Source organism: Echinops telfairi, unplaced genomic scaffold (genome assembly GCF_000313985.2).
Source record: "Echinops telfairi isolate 266 unplaced genomic scaffold, ASM31398v2 ScPeMD7_5;HRSCAF=22, whole genome shotgun sequence".
Lineage (NCBI taxonomy): Eukaryota > Metazoa > Chordata > Mammalia > Afrosoricida > Tenrecidae > Echinops > Echinops telfairi.
In genome coordinates, this window is record NW_022103901.1 from 5,723,273 (window position 1) to 5,746,371 (window position 23,099).

General features: G+C 48.9%; 1 protein-coding gene across 2 annotated transcripts in view; it reads left to right on the forward strand.

Annotated features, from left to right (window-relative positions):
- The first annotated feature begins 2,156 nt into the window (after nt 1-2,156).
- The window catches only part of LOC101653040 (CGRP receptor component), a 24,139-nt gene continuing 3,196 nt past the window's right edge, over nt 2,157-23,099 (forward strand). The window contains exons 1-5 of one of the 2 annotated variants that reach the window (XM_045286067.1): nt 2,157-2,227; nt 11,391-11,427; nt 12,615-12,713; nt 13,883-13,977; nt 18,074-18,131. In XM_045286067.1, coding sequence (XP_045142002.1) covers nt 2,220-2,227; nt 11,391-11,427; nt 12,615-12,713; nt 13,883-13,977; nt 18,074-18,131 — 297 coding nt within the window. In that variant the 5' untranslated portion in view covers nt 2,157-2,219. Of the gene's footprint in view, nt 2,228-9,552; nt 9,822-11,390; nt 11,428-12,614; nt 12,714-13,882; nt 13,978-18,073; nt 18,132-23,099 lie in introns of those variants that run through there. The other variant, XM_045286068.1, reaches the window with a different exon arrangement.

Consider the following 23,099-nt stretch of genomic DNA (forward strand, 5'->3'; position numbering starts at 1 on the left):
CCCTGGGTGAATCATCCCTTCCATTTAACTGAATGTCCAATTTTCTACGGATGGGCCTTGAGTCTCCATTCAGACCCCTCTCCTTCACATCAATATAATTGTTTTTGACCTTCTGAGACCTGATCCTGTCAAAACCTCCTGATCACACAGGCTAGTGTGCTTCTTCCATGTGGGCTCTGTTGCTTCTCTGCTAGATGGCAGTTTATCTACAAGCCTTTAAGACCCCAGATGCTATATCTTTTAATAGCCCGGCACCATCAGCTTTCTTCACCGTATTTGCTTATGCACCCATTTTGTCTTCAGTGATCACGTCAGAAAGGTGAGCATCACAGAATGCCAGATTATTAGAACAAATAATTCTTGTGTTGAGAGAAGACTTGAGTAGAGGCCCAAAGTCCGTTTGCTACCTTAATACTTTAACATATATGTACATAGACCAATACCCCTATCACTATATATTAGTATATTTACAAATGTACATGACTATATTTATACCTCTATATATAGACTTTGCCTCCTGGTTCTTTCTTCTATTTCTGCTTACTTTCCTCCTACCCCACTATCATGTTCACCCTTCATTTGGCTCTCAGAAATTCCTCTCGGCTACATTACAGTTGATTAAACCCCACCAGGCACTCCTTGCCACTGATTTTAGATTCCTTGTTTTCCTCTTCTTCCTGAGTTTGTTGGCTCCCCACTCCCTTTCCACTGCCTCCTCCTCTCCTGTCTCCCCAGAACCATCGGTCCCATTGTGTTCTCATTGGGATTGTTTATCCTGCCTATCTTATATAGACAGACATCAACCAATCCTCTAAATAGTTCTAGGTCTATCTGTTGACTTTAATGAATGACTTCCAAGCAGGTTTGATGCTGTGCCAAGTACTGTCCCAACCTACCCCGCTTCCCCCCGCCCCCCGTCAGAAGTCTATTTCCAGGATTCCTCAGTCAGGGACTTGGTGATGTTGCTCCCCTCGCAGCTCTGTTGGGCTCCTTTCGCGATTCACCCTGTTGTGGGGGCCGTGGTACTTTCAATATTCTTTGGTGCATAGTTCAAATGCACCAACTCTACTTCAGTCTTCCTTAGCAGTTAGTGTTTGTTGAGTGCTTGCTCTGTGGCGGGCACTTTACAAAGATTACTCACAGAGTTATGGTTTACACATCAGGGAGCTGAGGCTGGGAGTTGTTTGGGCCCCAAAGTCCAACAGCCTTTAAGAAAGTGCTGGGGGTTGATAGATACACAGGCCAGTTCGCTGCAAAACCTGTACCATTAACAGGCAACACAGTGGACAATTGCTTAGCAAGGGCCTGGCAGACATTGAGTTCAGAAACTGAGACTAAACAGTGAAGTATAAAAATTCAGGGGGAAAAAATCAGTAGCTGACTCCTCATCCACAGGGACCTACCGTTATTGATAGTCACATACTTCCTTCTCATCCTTGATATTTTAAATCTACCCAATAGACAATAATATTCGCCGTGATCCCTATTTTTAAATTCATAAAATGTAGTAAATCAGATAGCTTCACCTCCCATACCCTGTGGTATTACTTTCCTCTAGAAGCACCTTGGAAGAAAGGCCTGATGATCTTCCAAAAATATTAGCCATTGAAAAACCCTATGGACACACAGCGGGTCACTATGAGTCAGAGCCCACTGGACAGCAGCATGTTGGTTGGTTCTTTTCCTAGAGATAATTAGAACCACACATCCTTTTTTTATCTTTTAAAAATCTTATTGTGAGCATTTTCCTAGCATACCAGATAATTTACATGTCATTTCCTGGCTGCATCTATATCTTACAGGGCTGTAACATGATTGAATCAGTTTTCTACTGTTGGGTATTTAGGGGAGGAAAAAATCCATCTTTTTTTCAAGCATCTGATAATTCCCTTTGGATAACTTCCCAGAAAGATTCCAAGGTCACAGCCTGTGCTGGTCTTTATGGCTCATCCTCTCTTTGGGGCCCAAATTAACTTTCCAGGAAGAACAGGAACGAGGTGGCGGCGGCGGCAAACCCAGGTGGGCGGAGATCCCTGGCTGTCCCTGAGCCGCCCGGCCACACGGGGGCGGGCGGGTCCTCCCGGCTCCCGGCGTGCAGCGCGGCGATCCCGGCGTGCACCGCGACGCGGAAGAGCAGGCGAGAAGCGGCGGTAGCGGGACGGAGGGGGGCTCGTGCTCCGCCGGCGGCCGGAGGTGACGAGACGCGAGACGGGGACGACATGGAAGTGTAAGCTCCCCACGCCCCTCCCCGGCGCGCTTTGGGACTGTGGCGCCGCTTAGGGCGCTGGGACCTGAGCGACGAGGGGATGGAAGGACAGGGAGAGAGGGCGGGAGCCCGGACTGCGACCCTAGAGACGGCACGTGTGCCGGAGTGTGTGACAGGCGGAGTAAAAGCCCTTCCAGCAATTTAAGCCTGCGCCGGCCTCTCCAAGTTTGCTTCCAGAACTGGATGGAAAGGGGAGATTTTCGCCCTGCCTGTGGGTTTTCACGTGGCTGACCCAGTCATGGGGACATCATCCTTCTGTCGTGTTCCCTGTTAGCCACTGAGATCGAGTGGATTTCGGCTGACCCAGTCATGGGGACATCATCCTTCTGTCGTGTTCCCTGTTAGCCACTGAGATCGAGTGGATTTCCTGCCCCGCAAACGCACACCTGCCTGATAGCCCCCCTCGCCGCCCTTTCTTGGCTTCCTTCTCGTCCTTTTGCTAACCCAGCTTGGGTGCCCGTTTTAAAAATTGCCTTTCCTCTTCAATTAATCCAAAAGGAGCCCTCATTTTGTTTCTCAAACAACAGCAGCAGCAGCAAAAAAAATCCTGGATGGTGCATGGGTTAAACCCCGGGCTGGTAAACAGAAAGTCGATGGTTCAAGCCCGTGGGCTGCTGCTTGTAGAAAAACGAGGCTCCCTGCTTCCGTGAAGATTGCAGCCTCGGGAACCCCAGGGAACAGTCCTCCCCTCTGCCTTATTGGGTCTCTAAGAGTCAGAACTGACTTGATGGAGCGAGGTTGAGATAGAATGGTCAGTCGGTCGGTCTTATCTCTCAAATGGAGCCCTGGTGGTGCCATGGGTTAAGCCTTGGGCCGCTAACCGAGAAGTTGGTGATTTGAACCCACCAGCCACTGTGAGAGAGAAAGATTATGTACTTGCTTCCTTACAGATTTACAGGTTTAGAAACCCAGAGGGGCCAGTTCTACTCTGCCTCCTCACTGCCATCGAGTCAGTGCTGACTCAGAGCGACCCCCTGTGGTTTTCCAAGACTACTTGTTTACAGGAGTAGAAAGCCCAGTCTTTGGGGATTGCAGCCCAACTCTTAACCACTACTCCACCAGGGATCCTATTCTTTCTTACAGGTTTGCTGTGAGTTGGAATCTAATTGACAAGTCTGGGTGGATTTGCCTCTCATAACACCCTGGTTCTTTATCCAAGTAAATAATTACACGTTGTCAAATAGGTACGTGTTTACTTGTTACTGGGGGACTTGTCTCCTTGAGAGACTAAGCTCCGTGAGGGCCAGGACCCTTGTTGTCTCTCTCCCTTGTGCTTAGTGTTTCATCTGGTACCCAGTAAGCATTGAGCAAAGACACATTGAATGAAGTAATGCAACAGTACTCCATTTGTTGAATAAGCAAACTGGAACTCACTTGCTTCCTAGCTGGAGCCCTGGTTATGCGTTGGGCTGCTAACTGCAAGGCTGGCAGTTCAAAACCACCAGCCACTTCTCTGAAGCAAGATGGGGCTTTCTACTACGGTAAAGAGTTACTGTCTCAGGAACTCACAGGGGTAGTTCTACTCTGCCCTATATAGGATGGCTATGAGTTGGCATTGACTGGATGGCAGTGAGTGAGCTTCCTAGCTGCTAGGCAGATAAACATTTTCAGATTTTCCTAAGTGACCCAGCTTGAATCGTGGCTTTTTATTTGTTGACCTGGGTTTTTACTTGATGAACAGCCTGCCCGCTTCTCCAGAGTCAGTGACTTCAAACCAGTCAAGAATTCTGCAGCTAGCAGTTTACTGGGAAAGGACATGTTTGGAGGGAGGCTGTATGGACTGTAACAGAACGTTCTGGAGGCCTGGCTGTCAGTTCCTGCTGGTCCCATGACCTGTGGAAATCTGCTCTTGAGACTCTTCAGCAGAGTGCGGGGTCTCCAACATGAGTGACCCTGGGGTGCCTGTGCCGTCTCTGCTAGAGTCCAGAGCAAGGAGTCCAGAAGGAAAACTGCCCCCAGCTCGGCCTACTTTTTTGGTTGGTCTTCCAGTCATTGAGTGACTCATACGTACAGATCCTCTGTTAAAGAACAGAACCTTAAAATAGAGTCTCAACCATTTTCCCTCAGGTAGAAGGACACTAAATATTCATTCCCAAATTAAGTATTGCATAATCAGTATTGGCTATTTGGCTAACTTGTCTAATTCCAGGGGATCATTTATATGCCTGGGAAGCTTTACATTTACTGTCTTGGTCTTGAAACGCAATATTCATACTTAGGGAAGTTGACTCAGTTATCTTCTCCTGCTTGTGCTGTTCTGTCAGTGTTGAACTGCTAACCACAAGGTTGGTGGTTCAAATCTACCAGCTGCTCCTTGGGAGAAAGAGGAGGCCATCCTGCTCCTACAAAGACTTAAGAACCAAACCAAACTCAGTGCCACTGAGCCCATGCTAACTCGTCGTGACCCTATAGGACAGGGTAGAACTGCCCTTCTGAGGTTTGAGACTGTCACTTTCTACAGGAACAGAACCCTTTCTGTAGAAACCCATATAGGATTGCTGGGGTCAGAATTGACTCTTGATGGTGGGTGGGGCCATTCTTTTATGAAAACAGAAGATTCAGAAGAATCGATGCCTTTGAACTGTGGTGTCGGCAAAGTATGTTGAACATCATACCATGAGCTGTCGAAGAATGGATACCAGTCCTGGAAGAAGGACAGCCCAGAATGCCACTTACAGGGTAAGGATAGTGACACTTCATCTCTCGTATTTGGTGGCATTATCAAGAGAACCAGCCCCTGGAGAAGGACAGTGAAGAAGAGGAAGACAAAGGAGCTGGCCCTGTGGAGATCTCCACGGTGGGCTCAAACACAGGAACACTTGTGCAGATGGTGTGGGACCAGGCAGTGTTCCGTTCTGTAGTACAGAGAGTTACTGAGTCAGAACTCACTCGGCAGCACCCGACCACCATCCTTCTGGGGCCGTCAGGACTTCACTTTGTAGCTGGGATACTGAGGTGCAGAGAAGTCAGAGAATCAGTTCTGTAACAGGCCTGAAGAAAGGCTACGTGTCTGCTTGCCACACGTGACATCGTTAATGAGTCTAGTGCTTTTCAGAACATGACGAGTTGGTGACTGGGTGAATTCGATCCATTTGGTTCATCATTGCATTAGCAAGCATTAACCTGTGTGGCAATGAATAGGGCCTGTTTACTTGGTTTTCTGTGCGCGCAAGCGCCAGCGCACTTCTAAGGCAAGTCTCTGAGAGATCACTTTGTTCTGTTTACTCAGAGTTTGGTTTTCCAGAGTGGTGTTTACAGCCTTTAAGTGGACTCGCAAGCGAAGCAGATTTTCCAGGTTAAAGTTCAAACAGCAAGGCAGCTCCTGTCAACTCGATCATTCTTCAAGGAAGTTAAGTGACTACCTGTAGTGGCACTTCAGTCTTTAAAGCAAACTTGGAATATTTACTTTACTTACCTGTAAATAAGATGGGCTCTGGCCTATTTAACTGTGCAGGAAAATACAGAGCTTTGTGTCGGCGCGCAGTTTTGAGACGTCTGATTGCTTTTGAATTGTAGTATATGATCACAGAGCATTAGCTAAACAGCAACATTTCCTGCTTGCTAGCAGTCCGTACTTGTAAACATGCCGTGGACAAATGGGTCAGTTGCTAGTTACTAGTAGAACTATAAATGTTGGAGAAAATGCATTTTATGTTTTGACGATAAGATCTAGTAATGTCTTTTTACCAAAAAAGTTTTTTTTAATCATATGGCCTTTTTTTGTTGTAGTTTTTCACATTTCTGTTGTCCTCGGGTTTCTGGCTGGGACAGGCACAGATCTCTGGGACTGTTGTGAAGACCACGCCACAAATACCTGCATTGACCTAGAGTTGCCCTTGGTTCACATCATCATCTAAACTCACTGTCATCCACTCAGTTCTGATTCGTAGTGACGCTGTAGGTTTCCAAGACTGTAACTCTTTATAGAAGTAGAAAGCCTTGTCTGTCTGTCTGTGCCTGGTGGTTTCGAACTGCTGACCTTGCAGTTAGCAGCCCAATTTGTAACCACTACGCCACCAGGGCACCTCACATTTTTATATACTTGCCTTTCTTGTCTCACTCTTTTATGCTTCCTGTGAGGGTTTCCCCCCCTCTTTCCCTGCCACTCAGATGTGTATGCGTGCACACATTGTACAAACCATTTGAGAGTTGGTCGTAGACATCATATCCAATGCATGGATCTAATAACAACAGAGGCTATATTCCAGTTATCTCAGTAATGTCCCTTTAGCTAGGAGTCTCCCCTCCTCTAGTCCAGGGCCATCATGCCTTTCCTTGTGTTGTCCAGTTGCTTTAATCTCCTTTACTCTAGAACAGTGCCTAGCCTCTTTCCAGGACATTGGCATTGGGACAGATGGCACAGAGATGTTTGAAGAATCCAAACTGATTGTTTTGCAGACTGTCCCTCAGTTTGGGTTTGTCTGACTCTCTCCTCCTGGCTGGATTCAAGTTAGGCAGTTTTGGCAGGATTGAGATGGACGGGGGTGATGGTGGGGTGGTGAGATGTCTTTCTGAGTGCATCACACTAGGAGGCCAAGATGGCAGAGTGACCCATTGTTGTGCTCTTCACTTGGTAATTTGACCAAGCCAGATGGCTGTCAGATCGCATCATATCCCCTTCCCCAGCAGCCTATCAGATGGTGGTGGTTACAGCCCACCTTGCCTTTATTTTCTCGATAGACAGAATATGTGTAGGGTTTCATAGGAAGTAGATACTTAACTCACACCAACTTACTGCAGCTGTATTGAGTAAAGGAAGGCCTGGCACACATTAACATGCCTGTGTTGCTGCTGTTAACAGCGATCCCCTGGACGACAGAGCCAAACACTGCCTGGTGTCCGGCGCCGTCCTACAATCATTGTTCTGTTTGGGTACACTGTTCAGCCAGTGTAGCAGGGTCTTCTTTTTCACTGACCCTCTCCCAAGCATGATGTTCGGTTCCGGGGACCCGTCCTTGTTGATCACGAGTTCAAAGTCAGTGAGACAGTCTTGCCTTCTTGCTTCCAGCGGGCATCCTGGCTGCACTTCCTCCAAGACAGATTTGTTCGTTCTTTGGGCAGCGCACAGGACTTTCAGTGTTCTTCACCACGCATGTGAGGCCAGTAACACTTGAAAGAGGTCTATTGTAGCAATTTGTCCAACACAGTAGGTCACTGGATTTCCTGGAAATGTTGTTTCCATGGACATTGATTGTGGATCCAAGTGAAGTGAAACCGTGGACAACGCGATCTCGCCTCCACTTCTTCTATCTTAGGTTGCTTACTGGCCTGCTTGTAGGATTGTTTTCTTTGTCTTGAAGTGTGACCCATACAGCGCTCTGTCGCCTTTGATCATCGTCTCTAAGTGCTTCGAGTTCTCTGCTTTCAGCAAGCACAAGTTGTGAACAAGCCTTCCGCAAACCCTGACCACAAGACTTCTTCGTATAGTCCACCTCACTGATGATTTGTTCAGCATGCAGATTGCATAAGTATCGTGAAAGGATACAACCAGGACACACACCTTTAACGGGGATTTAAAAATACATGCTTATCTACCTCAAAAAGGAAGAACTATGACTGAATCCACTAATGCTGGCCTGAGGCTGCAAGTCGTCAATACCTGCTTTTGGATACCTGCTTTGTTCCCCGTCCCCAGACACAGATGTGTTGACGTCACCAGAGGAGGGCGGCCCTCTTCCTTTGTAGGTTGGCTCAAGAAAAGGCTGGTCAGAGCCTTTGGGTTTTTGCATTCGCTATGTAGTCCTGGGCTCTGGGGCAATAATAACTTGGAATAACTTGAGCATGAATATTCCACATGCTGGGGGAGGGATGGGCTTTGGAAGTGCAGGTCTGGCACTGGTGCCCCAGATGGTTCCATTGGCCCTGATGAAAATTAACATTTATAATACAAGGCCCCTCCCCCCCCACTTCCTCTGCCCCCCAGCCTCTTCCAGGGAAGGATTGGATTTGGGAGAGCACAGGGAATTGTAATTAAGTTTAAGCCTAGATGGGAGGCAGCCTGCCTGGCTGACTTCCTGATTCAATCGGCAGAGATGGCCTGTGGTTTGAGTTGCCGTCTTCTGTTGTGTATGAACCATTAGCCCATGCACTAATTAAGCACAGTCCTTCCTGCCTGGATTAGCTTCTTTGCCCATCTCTTTGCCCATATGCCCATGTGACCTGAGTGCAGTTGGGGACACTTGGGCAAAGTGGCACTTTTGTGAAACCCTGGTAGCGTTTGAGAACCACCTTCCTGTGCTGGCTTGACCTCTGTGCTGACATCACTGCCTGGGAGAACCCCAAGGCCTGGGTGGGCCCCTGCTGGGTTCTCTGTGGATTGACTGTGAGAGGCATCCTTCTGTCTGGCCCTCTTGGGAAGATGTGTGTCCGCAGTTTCGTCTTACAGATCTGCTATAAGAAAGTGACTGTACACATAGTCCGCGAGTTATGAGGGGGTTCCATCCCCACGAACCCATTTTAAGTCAGCTCTCACATGAGCTGAGTACCTTGATTTTAGTTTTGATTATTGTTGCCATAGCTTGTTCCACGGCAGTGTTGTGAACAATTGTACATTGTAACAATTGGACATCTGCAAAGGAGCCCAGGTAGTGTAGTGGGTTATGTGTTGGGCTGCTCACCAGAAGGTCAGGAGATTGAAACCAGCCACTCAGCAGAGAGGTGAGGCTGTCTGTCCCCGTGGAGATTGACAGGTTGGAAGCCCTGGGGCAAGTCTGGAGGGTCTCTAGGAGTTGGAATCCACTTGAGGTCAGTGACTCTTTGTCAGGTGGACTCATGAGATGATACCATTAGCAAATCACACAACATCGTATCCAGTACATCTTATTAGTAATGCGATGTTAACATACTCAGGTATGACCCAAACCGGGGTCTACCAGTCCTCCCTCTTGCTCATTAGGTTCGGCCAAACTCCTGCGCCTGAACTCTGAGGGTTTCCTTCATCCGCTCCAGTCTCATCCTCTCCATTCGCTGTCATGGACTGCTTCCGTGTGACCTTGAGCAGGTTGCCTAATCTCTGAACTTCAGTGTCATTAAAAAGTAGATCCTCATAGCAGCTCTTCCCGTGCAGGGTTCTTCGTGAGGATGAGGTGAGGCGGTTTCTTCAGAAAACAATAGCCCCTGGGGTACAGAAGTTCTAGGTACCAATGGTGAACTTTAAAAACTTAAATTGTCTCTCTATATCCTCCTAGCAGGAGGAGGCTGGTTACATGTTGGGCTGCTAATTGCAAGGTTGGTAGTTCGAAACTGCCAACTCCTCCTCGGGAGAAAGACAGGCCTTTCTACCCCCTGTAAAGAGTTAGGTCTCAGAAACCCACAGGTGCAGTTCCACCCTGTTCTACAAAGTATGAGTCAGCATCAGCGTGGTGGCAGTTGAGTTTGAGGGTGTGACAAGCTTGTGCTGTGGCAGTAATGAGCACCTGATGAGTTGTGAGGCCCAGCCTCACATCCGGATGGGTCCGAAGGGGCGGTTGTGTAATTGAGGAGTAAATGAAAGAGACATGAGACAAGGCCTGTAAGGACTCCCTTCTTCCGTGGAGACCGGAACCAGAATGAGACGGTAAGCACAAGGGAACAAGAAGGGGCTGTATTAGAGGGATTTACGAACCAGGAGGGGGATGAGCTAGGGGTAGACACGCAATAGGAAGGAGAGGCACTAGAGGCATACATGTGACAGGGAGGTACATATGTAACAAGATGGGCTGATCTAGAGTCAAAATGGTAGCCTAACCTTGGTCATCTCGGAGCTGGCTTGACCTAAGTGTCTCTGAGCTCTTTTCCAGGGGAATAATCTGTGAGCCTTAATCGGAAGGGATTGGGCCCTACTTAGGGTGGGATAGACAACAGGGTCAAATTGCTCTCGCAATTTTCAGGCAAGTAGCACCTTAAAATTGGCATTATTACGGGGTGGGGTGGGGCGTCATGGGGAGTAACTTTTATTTAGGAGAATGTGACTGGAACACATCTCCAGCCTACGAAAGTGAAGGTCTCCCTCCACAGGAGCCCCAGCCGGCTGCCCAGACTCCCTAATGTGTGAAGGTAGAGAATTTGTCGCATGCACTCCATGCTTTGTGTGTTCCTTTAGCCCTCGTGAGGCGCCCTGGGGAGGAAGATGAGGCTCTCTACTCCTGGAGAAGACTGGCAGTCAGCCTCAGAAACCCAAGGGACAGTTGCTGTGAGTCTGGCCTGACTCCCTGGCAATGAGTGTTTGGTTTTAGTGACCCTCGGTGGCTCTGCCAGTTAAGAGTCAGCCTGCTAACCACTAGGTCTGTGGTTCAAAACCACCATTTGCCCTGAGGGAAGGCGATGAAGCTGTCTGCTCCTATGAAGACCACAACCTTTTCTTGGAAACCTTTTCTCTGTAGGATCAGGCACATCGCAGTCCTCCAGGCCACATCCGTGATCTCTAACACTTTAGGGAGGTCTGTGCAGCAGACTGTGAGGACGGTGCAGTCCTGGTCCCAGTCACTTGCTGGGCTCATTCGGGCAGGAAAGATGACAGTTTTGCTTCGATCAGCTGTCACTCAGGAGGACCAGCCTGGCCATGTACTTTCCACTTGACTGCATAGTTGGAGGGGGCCATTCCTTGGGGTCTGGTGGCTTCCCGGCCTGATTCTTGTGTGTGACTAGGATTACTAAGGGCGGTGCCTGGGCCAAGAAGCCGTTTCTATAGATTTAGCTGCAGACGAGGCCGCCCAAGTCTTTGTCAGTGGCCGACAAGAGGCAAGTAGCCTTGGGGAGGGGCCGTGAGAATAGGAGATGCCCACTCTTTCATACTTCCCTTACTTCTGACCCCCGCCTCCTGCTTTTGCCCCGTATTGACCCTGTGCCCCCCTTCTACCCACTGGCTTGATTTTTTCCTATCTTGGCCTGGCAAGGCCTGCCACCAGTTGGGTGTTTTTCCCTTCAGCCTAGGGAAGGATGTTCGAGATAGCAGTGACTAAAATGGAAAGTCTGCCCAGACGGTGTCCAGCCACAGACACCAGGGAGGGCTTAGGGAGTGTCCCCATATGAGGTTTTCGTCCCAAGATGCCAGGCCTGGCCCTGACCCAAGAAATGCTGGGCAGCTAGTGAGTGAATATCTGCAAAGGGAGGAGGCTCCCACTCACCGCTGCTTTTTCTTCTGCAGGAAGGACGCCAATTCTGCCCTGCTGAGCAACTACGAGGTAAGTAGCTGTGACGGGGACTGTCCGATCCTCCTCTCCAAGTGTTTGCCCCCGGCTCCCGGCAGGTGGCAAGCTGACTGGGGATAGAAACAACAGCTTGTCTGGGGCTCCCATGTGCTTTAAAGCAGACAAATGACCCCATCTAGTGTACTTGGGACTGTTCTAAGCTTGCAAATGACACTCCTGGTGGGGAGGAGGGGCGCACTGTCAGCTAAGTGTTGGACTGCTTAACCACAAGGTCAGTGGTTCAAGCCCAGCAGCTGTTCTGTGGGAGAAGGATGAGGCTGTCTGCACCTGTGAAGATTTACAAAGCCCTGGAAGCCTGAGATAGGGGTGCTATGAGTTGGAACTGACTCAACAGCAGTGGGTTGGTGGGTGTCAGGAGCACCCGGTATTTCAGGGAAGCTGGAAATCCTTTTGCTTATAGGAGGTAATGTGCTGGGCCTCCCGGAGACTGGCTTTGAAGCTGTGGGAGGTGGCCTTCTGGGCCAGTGTGGGATTTGCTCCAAGTTCAAGTGTTTTAGCCACTGGGGTAGCACACTGTGCTTTAGATCTACTGCTGTTCCCAAAAGGAGGGGTGGACAGGGACAAGGGGCGGTTGTCTCTGGCAACAGCCTGTTAACCTCACATGCCTTCATGCTTTGGTATTCTCTGAAACAGTAAAGGGGTCCCCTCTTCCTCCCATTAACCCTCGGACCCCACTGAAGTTATGTAGCAGGGTTTTTCCCCTCTTTTTTATAAAGCACCGTTGGTCACTTTCTGTTCCATGTTTATTGTACCAGGTTTCCTTATTAGAGAATCAGAATCATTCTGTGTGTATATATACTTAAGAAAATTTGTTTTTGAGATCAGACGAGATGGCTGGCCCAAGAAGTAGGGGGTGGGGCGTGGAGAAGTTCATGGAAGAAGAGGCTGACAGAGGTCGACTTCCTCCGGGGCCTGTTTGGAGCCCTTTCGGAGTGATGGAATGAGTAACTTGGGTTTGCGTCTTTGACCCGGATGAGAGCGCACCCGTTGCTGCTCTCCTCGTTCACAGCAGTCAGTACATCCTCCACCCCGGACTCACTCTGCCTGCGTGGGGACAGCTGAGCTGCCCCCTTCTCTTATGTGGCCTTCAAAGCCATGACCTGGGAGTAGACACAGAGTGCGAATTTATTTCTAAGAACCTTGTGCGTGCCTCTTCCTAGGTGTTGCAGTTACTGACAGATCTGAAAGAGCAGCGCAAAGAAAGTGGGAAGAATAAGCACAGCTCCGGGCAGCAGAACCTGAATACCATCACCTATGAAGTAAGCGGCGGCGCCTGCTGCAAGACAGTGCTTTCCCGTGCCCGGGCTCGGCCACCCAATCCGGGTGGCTAATCACCTGACCACAGCTCAGTTTCTGTTCTGAGTGTAGAAGTCATTCTTTCCCGTGTTGAAAATCCAGAAAGTATCAAATAACATCGCGAAGCAAGCAGTTTGTCACCTTAATGTCTGCTCGGCATGTTGGTGCCTTCTCTCCCTCATTTTTTCCCCTCAGAGTGGCTGGTGGTTTCAAACTCCTGTCTTTGTGGTTAGCAGCCCAGCTCGTAACCTACGAGGCCACCATGGCTCTTGCAAATATCCTGTAGCTTTTGCCAGTTAATTTTAGCATGGACCTTACCTGCCCTGACTGCCAGTGAGGTGGTTTTCTTTCTCCTATCTTCATTCCTGTTTGTTGCCACAGGAAGAGCTGCCGTGCCCTACCCGTGTATTTCTTTATCCCACCAGTGATCTTTAGCTGTTTGTACACGTGTGCACTTTTTTATTCCTCGTGTGCCCACACTTTAAAAAACTTGTCTGAAATAGCCTAAGAGCTGCAGTGTCAGAGTTTTCTTTCGAAGAGCAGAACGTTTTTTTTTTCTAAAAAACATACCAGTCATTGAAAAATGTTTTATTTTGGTGATGTGGAGGCTGTACACAGCAGAACATCCCAGTTGAACAGCTTCTGTACAATGCAGTGATGTTGACGGCATTCTTTTCTTTCTGTGACCATGTCCATCCTTCTTTCTGAGTGGTCCCTCCCCCATCCACATGGACACAAGGCCCCCTAAGGTTCTGAGCTGCTCATGCCACTTGGGTCCCACACAGATCGATCTTCAGAGAGCACAGGGCTCCACACAGGCCTTTATTGGGTTGAGCTAAATGAGGGCACTTGAGACTGGAGGGGTTCTGCTTAAGTTTCAGGCTTAAAGATGTTCTTGGGACAGTGGTCGGAGTTTATTTGGCCTCCGAGGCTCCAGAAAGTCTGAATGTCTTATGATCCTGGCGATGGTTTCCTCTTGGGGGACTTCCTACTCGGAAAAGGCCAGATGCCCTGCAGGGCTATGTCATACAGAGGGCTTTTCAGAAGAAAAGGGTCAATGCCGAAGTACAGTCACAGCCTCCCCATTTTCTCAGGGCTCATTGCCTTCTGCCTGCTTTGTTCTCTCTCGTAGACATTAAAGTATATATCGAAAACGCCGTGCAGACATCAGAGTCCCGAGATTGTCAGAGAATTTCTCACAGCGATGAAAAGCCACAACTTGACCAAGTAAGTAAAGGTGACCATTAACTAGGAGGAGAGGGACCCTTCAAGTAAAGGAGAGCTTGGAAAAGCCTTTCTCTGCACTTGGGGATACAAGTGACACCTCAGTGTGTCGTGAACCCATGGTGCCCTTTTCACATGGTGCTGCTGCCATTTGGAGATGAGCTAGCAGAGACCCAGGAACCTGGGCTTTTCCAAAGCCCTGGGCAGGCTGGTGCATCTTTTGTCTCCTGGGCCTTTTCTAGGAGTCCTACAGCATCTGGCCTGGCTCCTCCAGACCTAGTGGGCTGGAAAGTGCGCTCACAATGAAAGTACTTAGCACAAAGCTGATGGGGAGAAGCCATTGCCATCTGCTTGACATCTGTGTTTGCTGGAGGCCACGCAGCCTGTATTCTTGCCTGCCCTTCAGAGGGAGACTTTGGTGAATGAGCTGCACATATAAACCTGTAAAACACCATGAAACATCCGATCAAATGTTTCCCCAGGAAGAAAACTTACCTCTGTTTGTTAGAATTCATCCGAGAAGCAAAGGTTCCCAAACCTGTTGTCATTTCAGTCCACAGTCGGTAGCTGTCTTGTGGAGGCGCTTCCGTGGTGTTTGAGCCATGCAACTGACACACAAGGAGTCGGCTGTGTGCACTTGTCTGCCTCGCCTCCATAATGAACCCCGAAGATGGCGTTTGGAATGTGATTTCCACATACGAAGGGGTACACGGAAAACCTGGAAAAAAGCTCCTCGGGGCAGAGCTTTCATAGTACGCAGTTTTTCCCACTAGGCGAGCATTGCCTGGCAAGGTTCTCTCTGCTCCTAGTGAATTTTTTTTGTGAGAGCATTTTTGCTCAAACCTCGTTTTTTTTTGTGATGGCTGATTTAAGAGAACAGTGTGTGGCTGTGAAATTTTGTTTCCTGCTCAGGAAAAATGTCACTAAAACTGTTGTGATGTAGAACACAGCTTACAAGGACAGTGCTCTGGGAGAAACTCAAGTGTACCAGTGAGTGGTTTTCTCGTTTCAGAAAAGGTGAAATGTTAGTTGATGACAAGCCTCATTCTGGATGTCCGTCAATTTTCCAAAGGACGAGATGTCGACTCTTAGTGCATTTGGAGTTTGTTCCAGTAGGTCAGACTTCATCAAGCTTTCTATTGAGAGGTTCTGGAAAGATTGGGTAGCAGTGTGTGACAAACAGGCCTGATTTGTGGCAGACGTGGACTGGTTTTGCCACCACGACAATGCACCTGCTCATGCAGCCATCTCAGTGCTCCAGGTTTTGGCAAAAAAGCAGCATGCCTCTCTTGCCTCAGGTACCTTCCTCATCTGACCTCACTCCGTGTGACTTCTTTTTGTTTCTGAGAATGAAGAGGGACATGAAAGGACAGTGATTTGATGACATAGAAGAGGTGAAGAAGAAAAAAAACCACGGAGGTTCTGTCAGCCATCCAAACCAATGAGTTTGAAAAATGTTTCCGAGAATGGAATCACAGATTTGACCAATGTATTAAGTGTCATGGAGACTACTTTGAAGGTATTAAGGTGATTTTGTGAAAAACAAAACAACCCCCCCCCCACAGATTTGGGGAGAAAAATGCTGGGTCTTAGGGGGTACCCCCTTGCATGTTCTACAATCAGTGGTTTGCCCTTTCATTTCTCTTAACTGCCTTTCGCAGGGCAGATATTTCTAATTTGGACACACTCAGGTGTTCCCTTTTCAGGTAAGCAGTTGGTGTATGTTCGCGCTCTCTGCCCAACCGAGGCATGTCTGTCTGCCTTACTCTGCGCTGGGCACTGACTCGGGAAGAACAAGGAAGAATCACTGCGTTTGAATTCACGTGCTGATAAAGGAGATTGAAGGCGCCACGGCACCAGAAGAACAAGTCTCCTGGAGGAAGGACAGCCAGCATGCTCCTTGGAAGGGAGGAGAAGGCGAGAAGTTGCTGCCGTAGACGTGTTACCAGGAGAGACCGGTCCCTGGAAAAGGACATCGCGCCTGGTAAAGTAGTGGATCAGTGAGAAAGAGGAAGACCCTCAGCGGGATAGATTGACCCCATGGCTGTGGCAGTGCCCTCAAACAATTGTGAGGACGTGTTGAAGCCCACCCCAGGACATCCAACAGCAAAGTTACAGTCTTGCTGTTCTACGGCCAACCGGTAGAGGGAGCTGGCAGGCTTCTTTCTTAGGCTGGGCCAGGAGGTAGCCAACTGTCATCAGCACATTGGAATTCAAGTGTCCTCAATAGCTGATGACCCAGAAGTGTGCCTGCCAAACGCCATCAAGCTGTGGGCCGGCTAGTGTCGGGACAGAATCAGAGTTGCAGCAGGAACGGCCAAGGTGCATCTTGCTCTCTGGGTCTGAATATCCTCTGTAGGGTTTTTCTTGGGCGGAAGTTCTCAGGGGAAGATGACTCAAGTTAGTAGCCCTTACCTGGCCAGCCCCATCCCTGCAGACTGGTGCTCCATTCATCTGCATCAGTGCCTCGACTACCAGAGAGTCCTCGAGGGCAGGTGTTGTAGAGGCGGTTCTGCCTCACAGAGACCCTGTGTACCCCAGAACAAAGCACTGCCTCCCTCACCGTTGTTAGGTTTGAGCCCAGCTGTGGCTGTGCCACTGTGCCAGTCCATCTCATTGAATGTCCTTCCCCCCCCCCACCCCTCCTTTCCTGTCACCCTCTGTTTTTTGCCAAGCAGATGTCTTTCTCCAGGGGCTGGTCCCTCCTGATCACATGCGACAGTGGCCCGCCGTTGGTTAGGTTTGGGACCGTGTTCTATTTAAGTCGATCACAGTCGTGTTGGTGCTCAATTTGTAGTCACCCTGTCACCTGCCATTTCTTCCGTGCCACCTTCCTTCCCCCAGAGCATGTGGCTGTTTGTCACAGGAAGGTTTTCACTAAGGCACTTAGTTCTCAAGGAGCTGCAGCCTGCCTTGCAGGCCCAGGTCTCCTCCCTCAAGGGCACAGCCACTCTGCCAGGAATAGTGTGAGTACTGGCTGGCTTTCGAGCCCTGACACCAGCTAGCCAGGCCCCTAAGTAACGAGCTTGAAGTGCCCTCACAAGGGCTTTCGGCGCACAGATTTCTCTGGGGCTGGGCACCGTGTGCAGGACATATGCCTTGGGACCAGTGAAGCACAGCCAGTGGGTTGTTGGGGTTCCCTCGCCCCTGGGATGTTCAGGGCTTGGCACTTTGCCCCGTGCCTCCTGGAGTTCTCCAGTCTCCCTCCCAGGGGCCCCTCCTGGAAGGCAGGAAGTGCCGTGCTCATTGGGGCACAGAGGAGACAGACTGAGGCTTCAGGATGGGGCATCCTACCCTGTCTTCAGAAGGTGGCGCTGGCTTTGCTGTGACAAAGAGTCTGCAGAAGCTTTTGCTCTTTCTGAGGTCATGCTTTTATATTTTGGTACCTCTGTTTGAACTGTGGACCTCATAGTCAAGCACTTACCTCTTAGTGGCATCCTGAGGACCTACTGAGGCCATTCTTCTCTGAAAACCTCATGTGGCCACAGTGTGCATGTATTCGTCTTCCTTTCCCAGCTGGCTTGTAAGCTCTCGGGGCGGAGACCAGACCTTGCTCTCCCGTGGGTCCCTTCTGCTGCCTGACAGTTCTCGTTTCATTCGGGGTACTCAGCTAGCAGGTCCGATCTGAGCCACACTGTTGTCAGAAAGGGAGTCTGCCTCTCCCAAGCTCGGCCTGCCACCCAGGATGAGTGTGTCTGGCTCTGCTTCCCCTGGTTTGTATTAAGACAGCATTCCTCATGTTTTCCCAGCAGGGATGACTGTGTCAAGTACGGACTTCTCCAGCTCCGTCTCTGCCATATTCCATACACTCCAGGCCTCCCTTCCCTCTGGGATCCCGATGCCCATTTGTGCTCTTGGGACAGTCAGGAACATCACTTCTTGGGTCCCTGTTCTCTCCTTTTCTGGGTGAAGGACTGGAGGCGGGTTCCCAGTGGCGCCCCTGTCACCCCCAGCAAAAAAAGAAAAGAAAAAACACAGCTTTGGTGGTGATGGTCCTTCCATTTTTATCTGACAAGAGTGTTATCGAAAAAGCTTGGTCGAGACTCAAGACCTTTGGAGGCATGAGATTTTACGAGTGTTTGTCCTTTTCTTTGGACAGAGCTGAAAAGCTGCAGCTGTTGAACCACAGGCCTATGACTGCTGTTGAGATTCAGCTGGTGAGTAAAGGGGTCCTGAGCTCTGGGAGGCTTAACCCCACTCCTGCTGGGCTGGAATGTGGACAGGGTCAGGGGCTAAGAAGGGATAAACCTGAGCTGCCATTTCTTGAAGAGGCGCGTGCCCCCCTTCCCCACTGCCCACCCCCCAATTTTATAAGAAGAAGGAGAAGCTCACCAGCTCACGTGCTCCTAGTTCTGAAGGAGTTAGGAGCAATACAAGACTGAAGAAGATCCCATTCCTCCCCTGGCATCCTCCAGCGCTCTGGCTGAAGGGGCATTTCATTGCTCACCAGATGCCGCATAAGAGCATTAGCCCCAGCCTAGCTGCCCTTCTGCTCTTGCTCCGTCTCCTTTTTTGGCTAATGGAATATGCACTAATTTCCCACATACATTCCTTATTGTTTGGCAAGTCAACTTTTTGTAGGTGGTCAACCTGACCAAACTCACTGCCATCGAGTTGATGCTGACTTCTAGTGACCCTATTGGACAGGGTCGAGCTGCCCCTGGGAGTTTCAGGAACTGTAACTCTACAGGCGTAGGAAATCTTTCTCCCGAGGAGCCACTGGTGGTCTTGAACTGCAGACCTTGTGGATTGCAACCCAATACTTCAGGCCAACTTGACAGCAATTAGAATAATCAGTTGTGTAACCCCACAGTGAATTGAGGCCACATTTCCATAATTGTTAGCTTCACTTTCCCTCTTCTACCACCCCTGGTAACACCAGTAAACCTTGTTCTTTATACATCTGCTTTTCTTGTCACTTTATATAAATGACAAAGGGGCTTTGAAGCATTCTTGGGGAATCCCATTGTCTTTCTGATTCCCCCCTTGTGCTTTTGTGGTTGACTGACCGACCTCTCAGCATGTTGTTGTTCAACTTCCATCTGTAGTGTGTGGCTCTGCACTTCATTTCTCCTGCTGCCTGGGTGTGCCACATTTGCCACAGACCCCGGGGTTGTCTCTGCCTTAGGGCTCTGTGAGCAGTGCCGCGGAGGACTTCGATGTTCTGGCCTCGTTAGGATCTCTGCTTTCAGGTCGGTGGGGCATGTAGCTAGGCATGCAGTTGCCTGGTGTTAGGTCAGTTCTCTCAGAAATCACCATGAAATTTGCACAACAGTTGTTTACCTTTCCACCAGCACTTGATGAAGGTTCTGCTGTCCCACGTCCTCCCCGACATTGGTCATGTCTCTTACTTAGGAGGGAGTGTAGTGTGAGCTCCTCTTTGAGCATCTCCTCTTGTGTCTGGTGACTTTGAATACCCGCTGGCCAAAGTGTCTGTTCAAGACCTTTGCCTGTTTTACAGTTAGACTGCCATTTTTATCGTTAATTTGTCAAAAGTTTTGTGTATATTTTGGTCATTAGATTCTTGTCGGATACCTGGTTTTCCAGAGAGTCTCTCCTGGTTGGTTTTCACTATTTTCCTGTGGTATTTTTTCTTTCTTTTTAAAATCACTTTATTGGGGACTCTTACAGCTCTTATCACAATCCATACATACATCCTTTGTGTCAAGCACATTTGTACATTTGTTACCATCATCATTTTCAAAACATTTTTGTTCTACTTAAGTCCTTGGTATCAGCTCCTCATTTTCCCCCTCCCTCCCCCACACCTTCCTCCCTCACAAACCCTTGATAATTAACAAATTATTATTCTTTTCATGTCTTACACTGACTAATATTTCCCTTCACCCACTTTTTTGTTGTTCATCCCCCTGAGAGGGGGTTATATGTTGGCATTGTGATCGTTTTCAAGAACTACAGGAAAGTTGTATGTTTTGTCGGTACTATACAGCATCCTGACTGGCTTGTCTCTTCCTGTGTCCCTTCTGTAAGGGGATGTCCAGATGTCTACAGATGGGCTTTGGGTCTCCATTCCACCCGCCCCCCTCATTCACATTGATATGATTTTTTGTTTTGGGTCTTTGATGCTTGTTAACTTATCCCATCGACACCTCATGATACACAGGCTGGTGTGCTTCTTCATTGTGAGCTTTGTTGCTTCTCAGCTAGATGGTCATTTGTTTATCTTCATGCCTTTAAGACCCCAGATGCTGTATCTTTTGATGGCTGGGCACCATCAGATTTCTTCACCACATTTGCTTATGCACCCACTTTGTGTTCAGGGATTGTGTTGGGAGGCTGAGCATCACAGTATGCCAAGTTATTAGAACAGAGTGTTCTTGCGTTGAGTGAGTACTTGAGTAGATACCCAATGTCTGCCTGCTACCTTAATACTTAACATATATATATATATGTACATAGATCTATTTCCCATTCATTATATATGAAGATATTTACATATGTACATGCCTGTATTTAGACCTCTATAAATGCCCATTTGCCTCTTGGTTCTTTCCTCTATTTCCTTTTATTCCACTATCATGTTAGGCCTTCATTCGGGTTTCAGTAATTTCTCTCATTTACATTGCCCTTGATCAAGCCCTACCAGGCATCCTATGCCCTCTTCGCCATCGATTGTTCCCTTTTTTTGTTCCCTTGTCCCTGGGTTTGTTAACACCCACTTCCTTTCCCCCACCCTCCCCTCTCTCATGTCCCCCCAGAACTGTCGGTTCTGTTGATTTCTCCTTCGGATTGTTTATCCTTCCTATCTTAGCTAGTTAAATATGCAGAGACAATAGTAAGCATAAAAACAAGACAGAGCAAAACCAAACAACAAAAGAAAACAACAACAACCAAATAAACCCAACGGGAAAAGGAAAAAAAACCCTATAAATAGTTCAAGGTCTGTTTGTTGCCCTTTAGGAGTGTTTCCCAGTGCAGTCTGATGGGGTGCCCTGCCCTGGCCCCAAGGTCTATTTTTGGTGTTCCCCAGGACTTCATTACCTTGCCTCCCTTGCTGCTTTCAGTGGTCTTTTGATGAACCAAATTTTTAAAAATGTCAGGAGGTTGTATTTATTTTGTTTTTGCCTTGTGTGCTTTTGTTATTATACTGATGGCCAGTTAAAGATGAGGTCTGTAGTCGCTGCTCCTTTGAGAATGTGTTCCTTTGAGTTTACATTTAGGTCCTTCATCCATTTTTGTTGGGGTATGGCCTGAGGCATGAATCCCCTTTTGTTTATTTCTGCATGTGGAAATCCAGTTATTGTTTTTTTTTCCAGCACCTTTTACTGAAAAGCCTTCCCTTCTCCCCTCGAATGGACTTAGCACCCATATGTGGTCATCCCTACATGCACTGTAAGGGGTCCCGGCAGCATCGAGGGAAACATGTTGAGGTGCTCACAACAGGGTCCCTCCCAGAGGGAGACTGATGAAGCTTTCTGGCCCTGTAAAGATTAAGTCTCGGAGACCCACAGGAGTAGTTCCACTCTGTCCCGAGGGTCGCTGGAAGTCAGCATTGACTCCATGCCAGTGAGTTTGGGTTTGAGAGATGCACTTTGGCTTTGTTTTCTGTGCGATTGGACTTCACTGCTTGGGGCTTCTCTAGAAATTCACCATAGACCTGCAGCCAACCCTGTTCACGTGGGGAGACACTGGATCGTGCAAACAGTCGGGGAGGTCTGTCTGGTTGCTCTTAGAGCAGCAATCTGTGGCCTTGTGGCTTTCCTTGGTAGTTAGGGAAGCAGGCTCATTTCCTGGAGCCAGGTCCTCAGTTTATAGCAGCCAGTGACTGGGGAGTGGGGTGGGGTCGTGGCAGTGTTTTTGCCTAAATGCTGTTTCCGTGTTTTTGCTATTGCATTGGGGGATGGGGGCCTGACCAGTGGTCTCATTTTGCCTCCCTTTTCCCAGAAGCCTCCCAGCTCTCCCTCTTGCTCCCACACCCTCCTGGCAGACTCCCAAGCCTGAAACCTGAAAGGTATTCTCCCCCGTGTCATACAGCTCAGCATCATGTCTCGTACTCTGCCTCCTCTCTGCCCTTCTCTCCCCATGCTGAGCGCATTCCTCAGCTGGGCGCCTGCTAATCCTTCCTTGACAGCATGCCTGTTGCCCCCTCTCTGAGTCCAAAGGCTTGACCCTTCAGTGGGCCTCGTCACTGGAAGCCCGACAGCACAGGAGGTCTGAGGTGGCACCAGTTGGCTCTGGAAAGCTTAGGGGACAATGGGATTGTCCAAACCTTTTTGGGAGCCCCCTCGTAGAGTCAGAGATGGTGCAGATGAGCACTTGCTAACGTGGCGGCTGTCTCAGCCGCGTTCTCCGAGACACGGCCTCATTCCTCTCCAAGTGCTACTCAGGCCGTTTGGCCACCAATGACAATCCTTTGGCCCTGAGGACCAATAAAACGAGAATAAAGATGCTCCCACCTCCCACAATCGGTGTAAGGAAAGACCAGCTCTTTGTCAGATCTGCTGCAGAACAAGCACTTCATTTCTCCTGCTGCCTGGGTGTGCCACATTTGCCACAGACCCCGGGGTTGTCTCTGCCTTAGGGCTCTGTGAGCAGTGCCGCGGAGGACTTCGATGTTCTGGCCTCGTTAGGATCTCTGCTTTCAGGTCGGTGGGGCATGTAGCTAGGCATGCAGTTGCCTGGTGTTAGGTCAGTTCTCTCAGAAATCACCATGAAATTTGCACAACAGTTGTTTACCTTTCCACCAGCACTTGATGAAGGTTCTGCTGTCCCACGTCCTCCCCGACATTGGTCATGTCTCTTACTTAGGAGGGAGTGTAGTGTGAGCTCCTCTTTGAGCATCTCCTCTTGTGTCTGGTGACTTTGAATACCCGCTGGCCAAAGTGTCTGTTCAAGACCTTTGCCTGTTTTACAGTTAGACTGCCATTTTTATCGTTAATTTGTCAAAAGTTTTGTGTATATTTTGGTCATTAGATTCTTGTCGGATACCTGGTTTTCCAGAGAGTCTCTCCTGGTTGGTTTTCACTATTTTCCTGTGGTATTTTTTCTTTCTTTTTAAAATCACTTTATTGGGGACTCTTACAGCTCTTATCACAATCCATACATACATCCTTTGTGTCAAGCACATTTGTACATTTGTTACCATCATCATTTTCAAAACATTT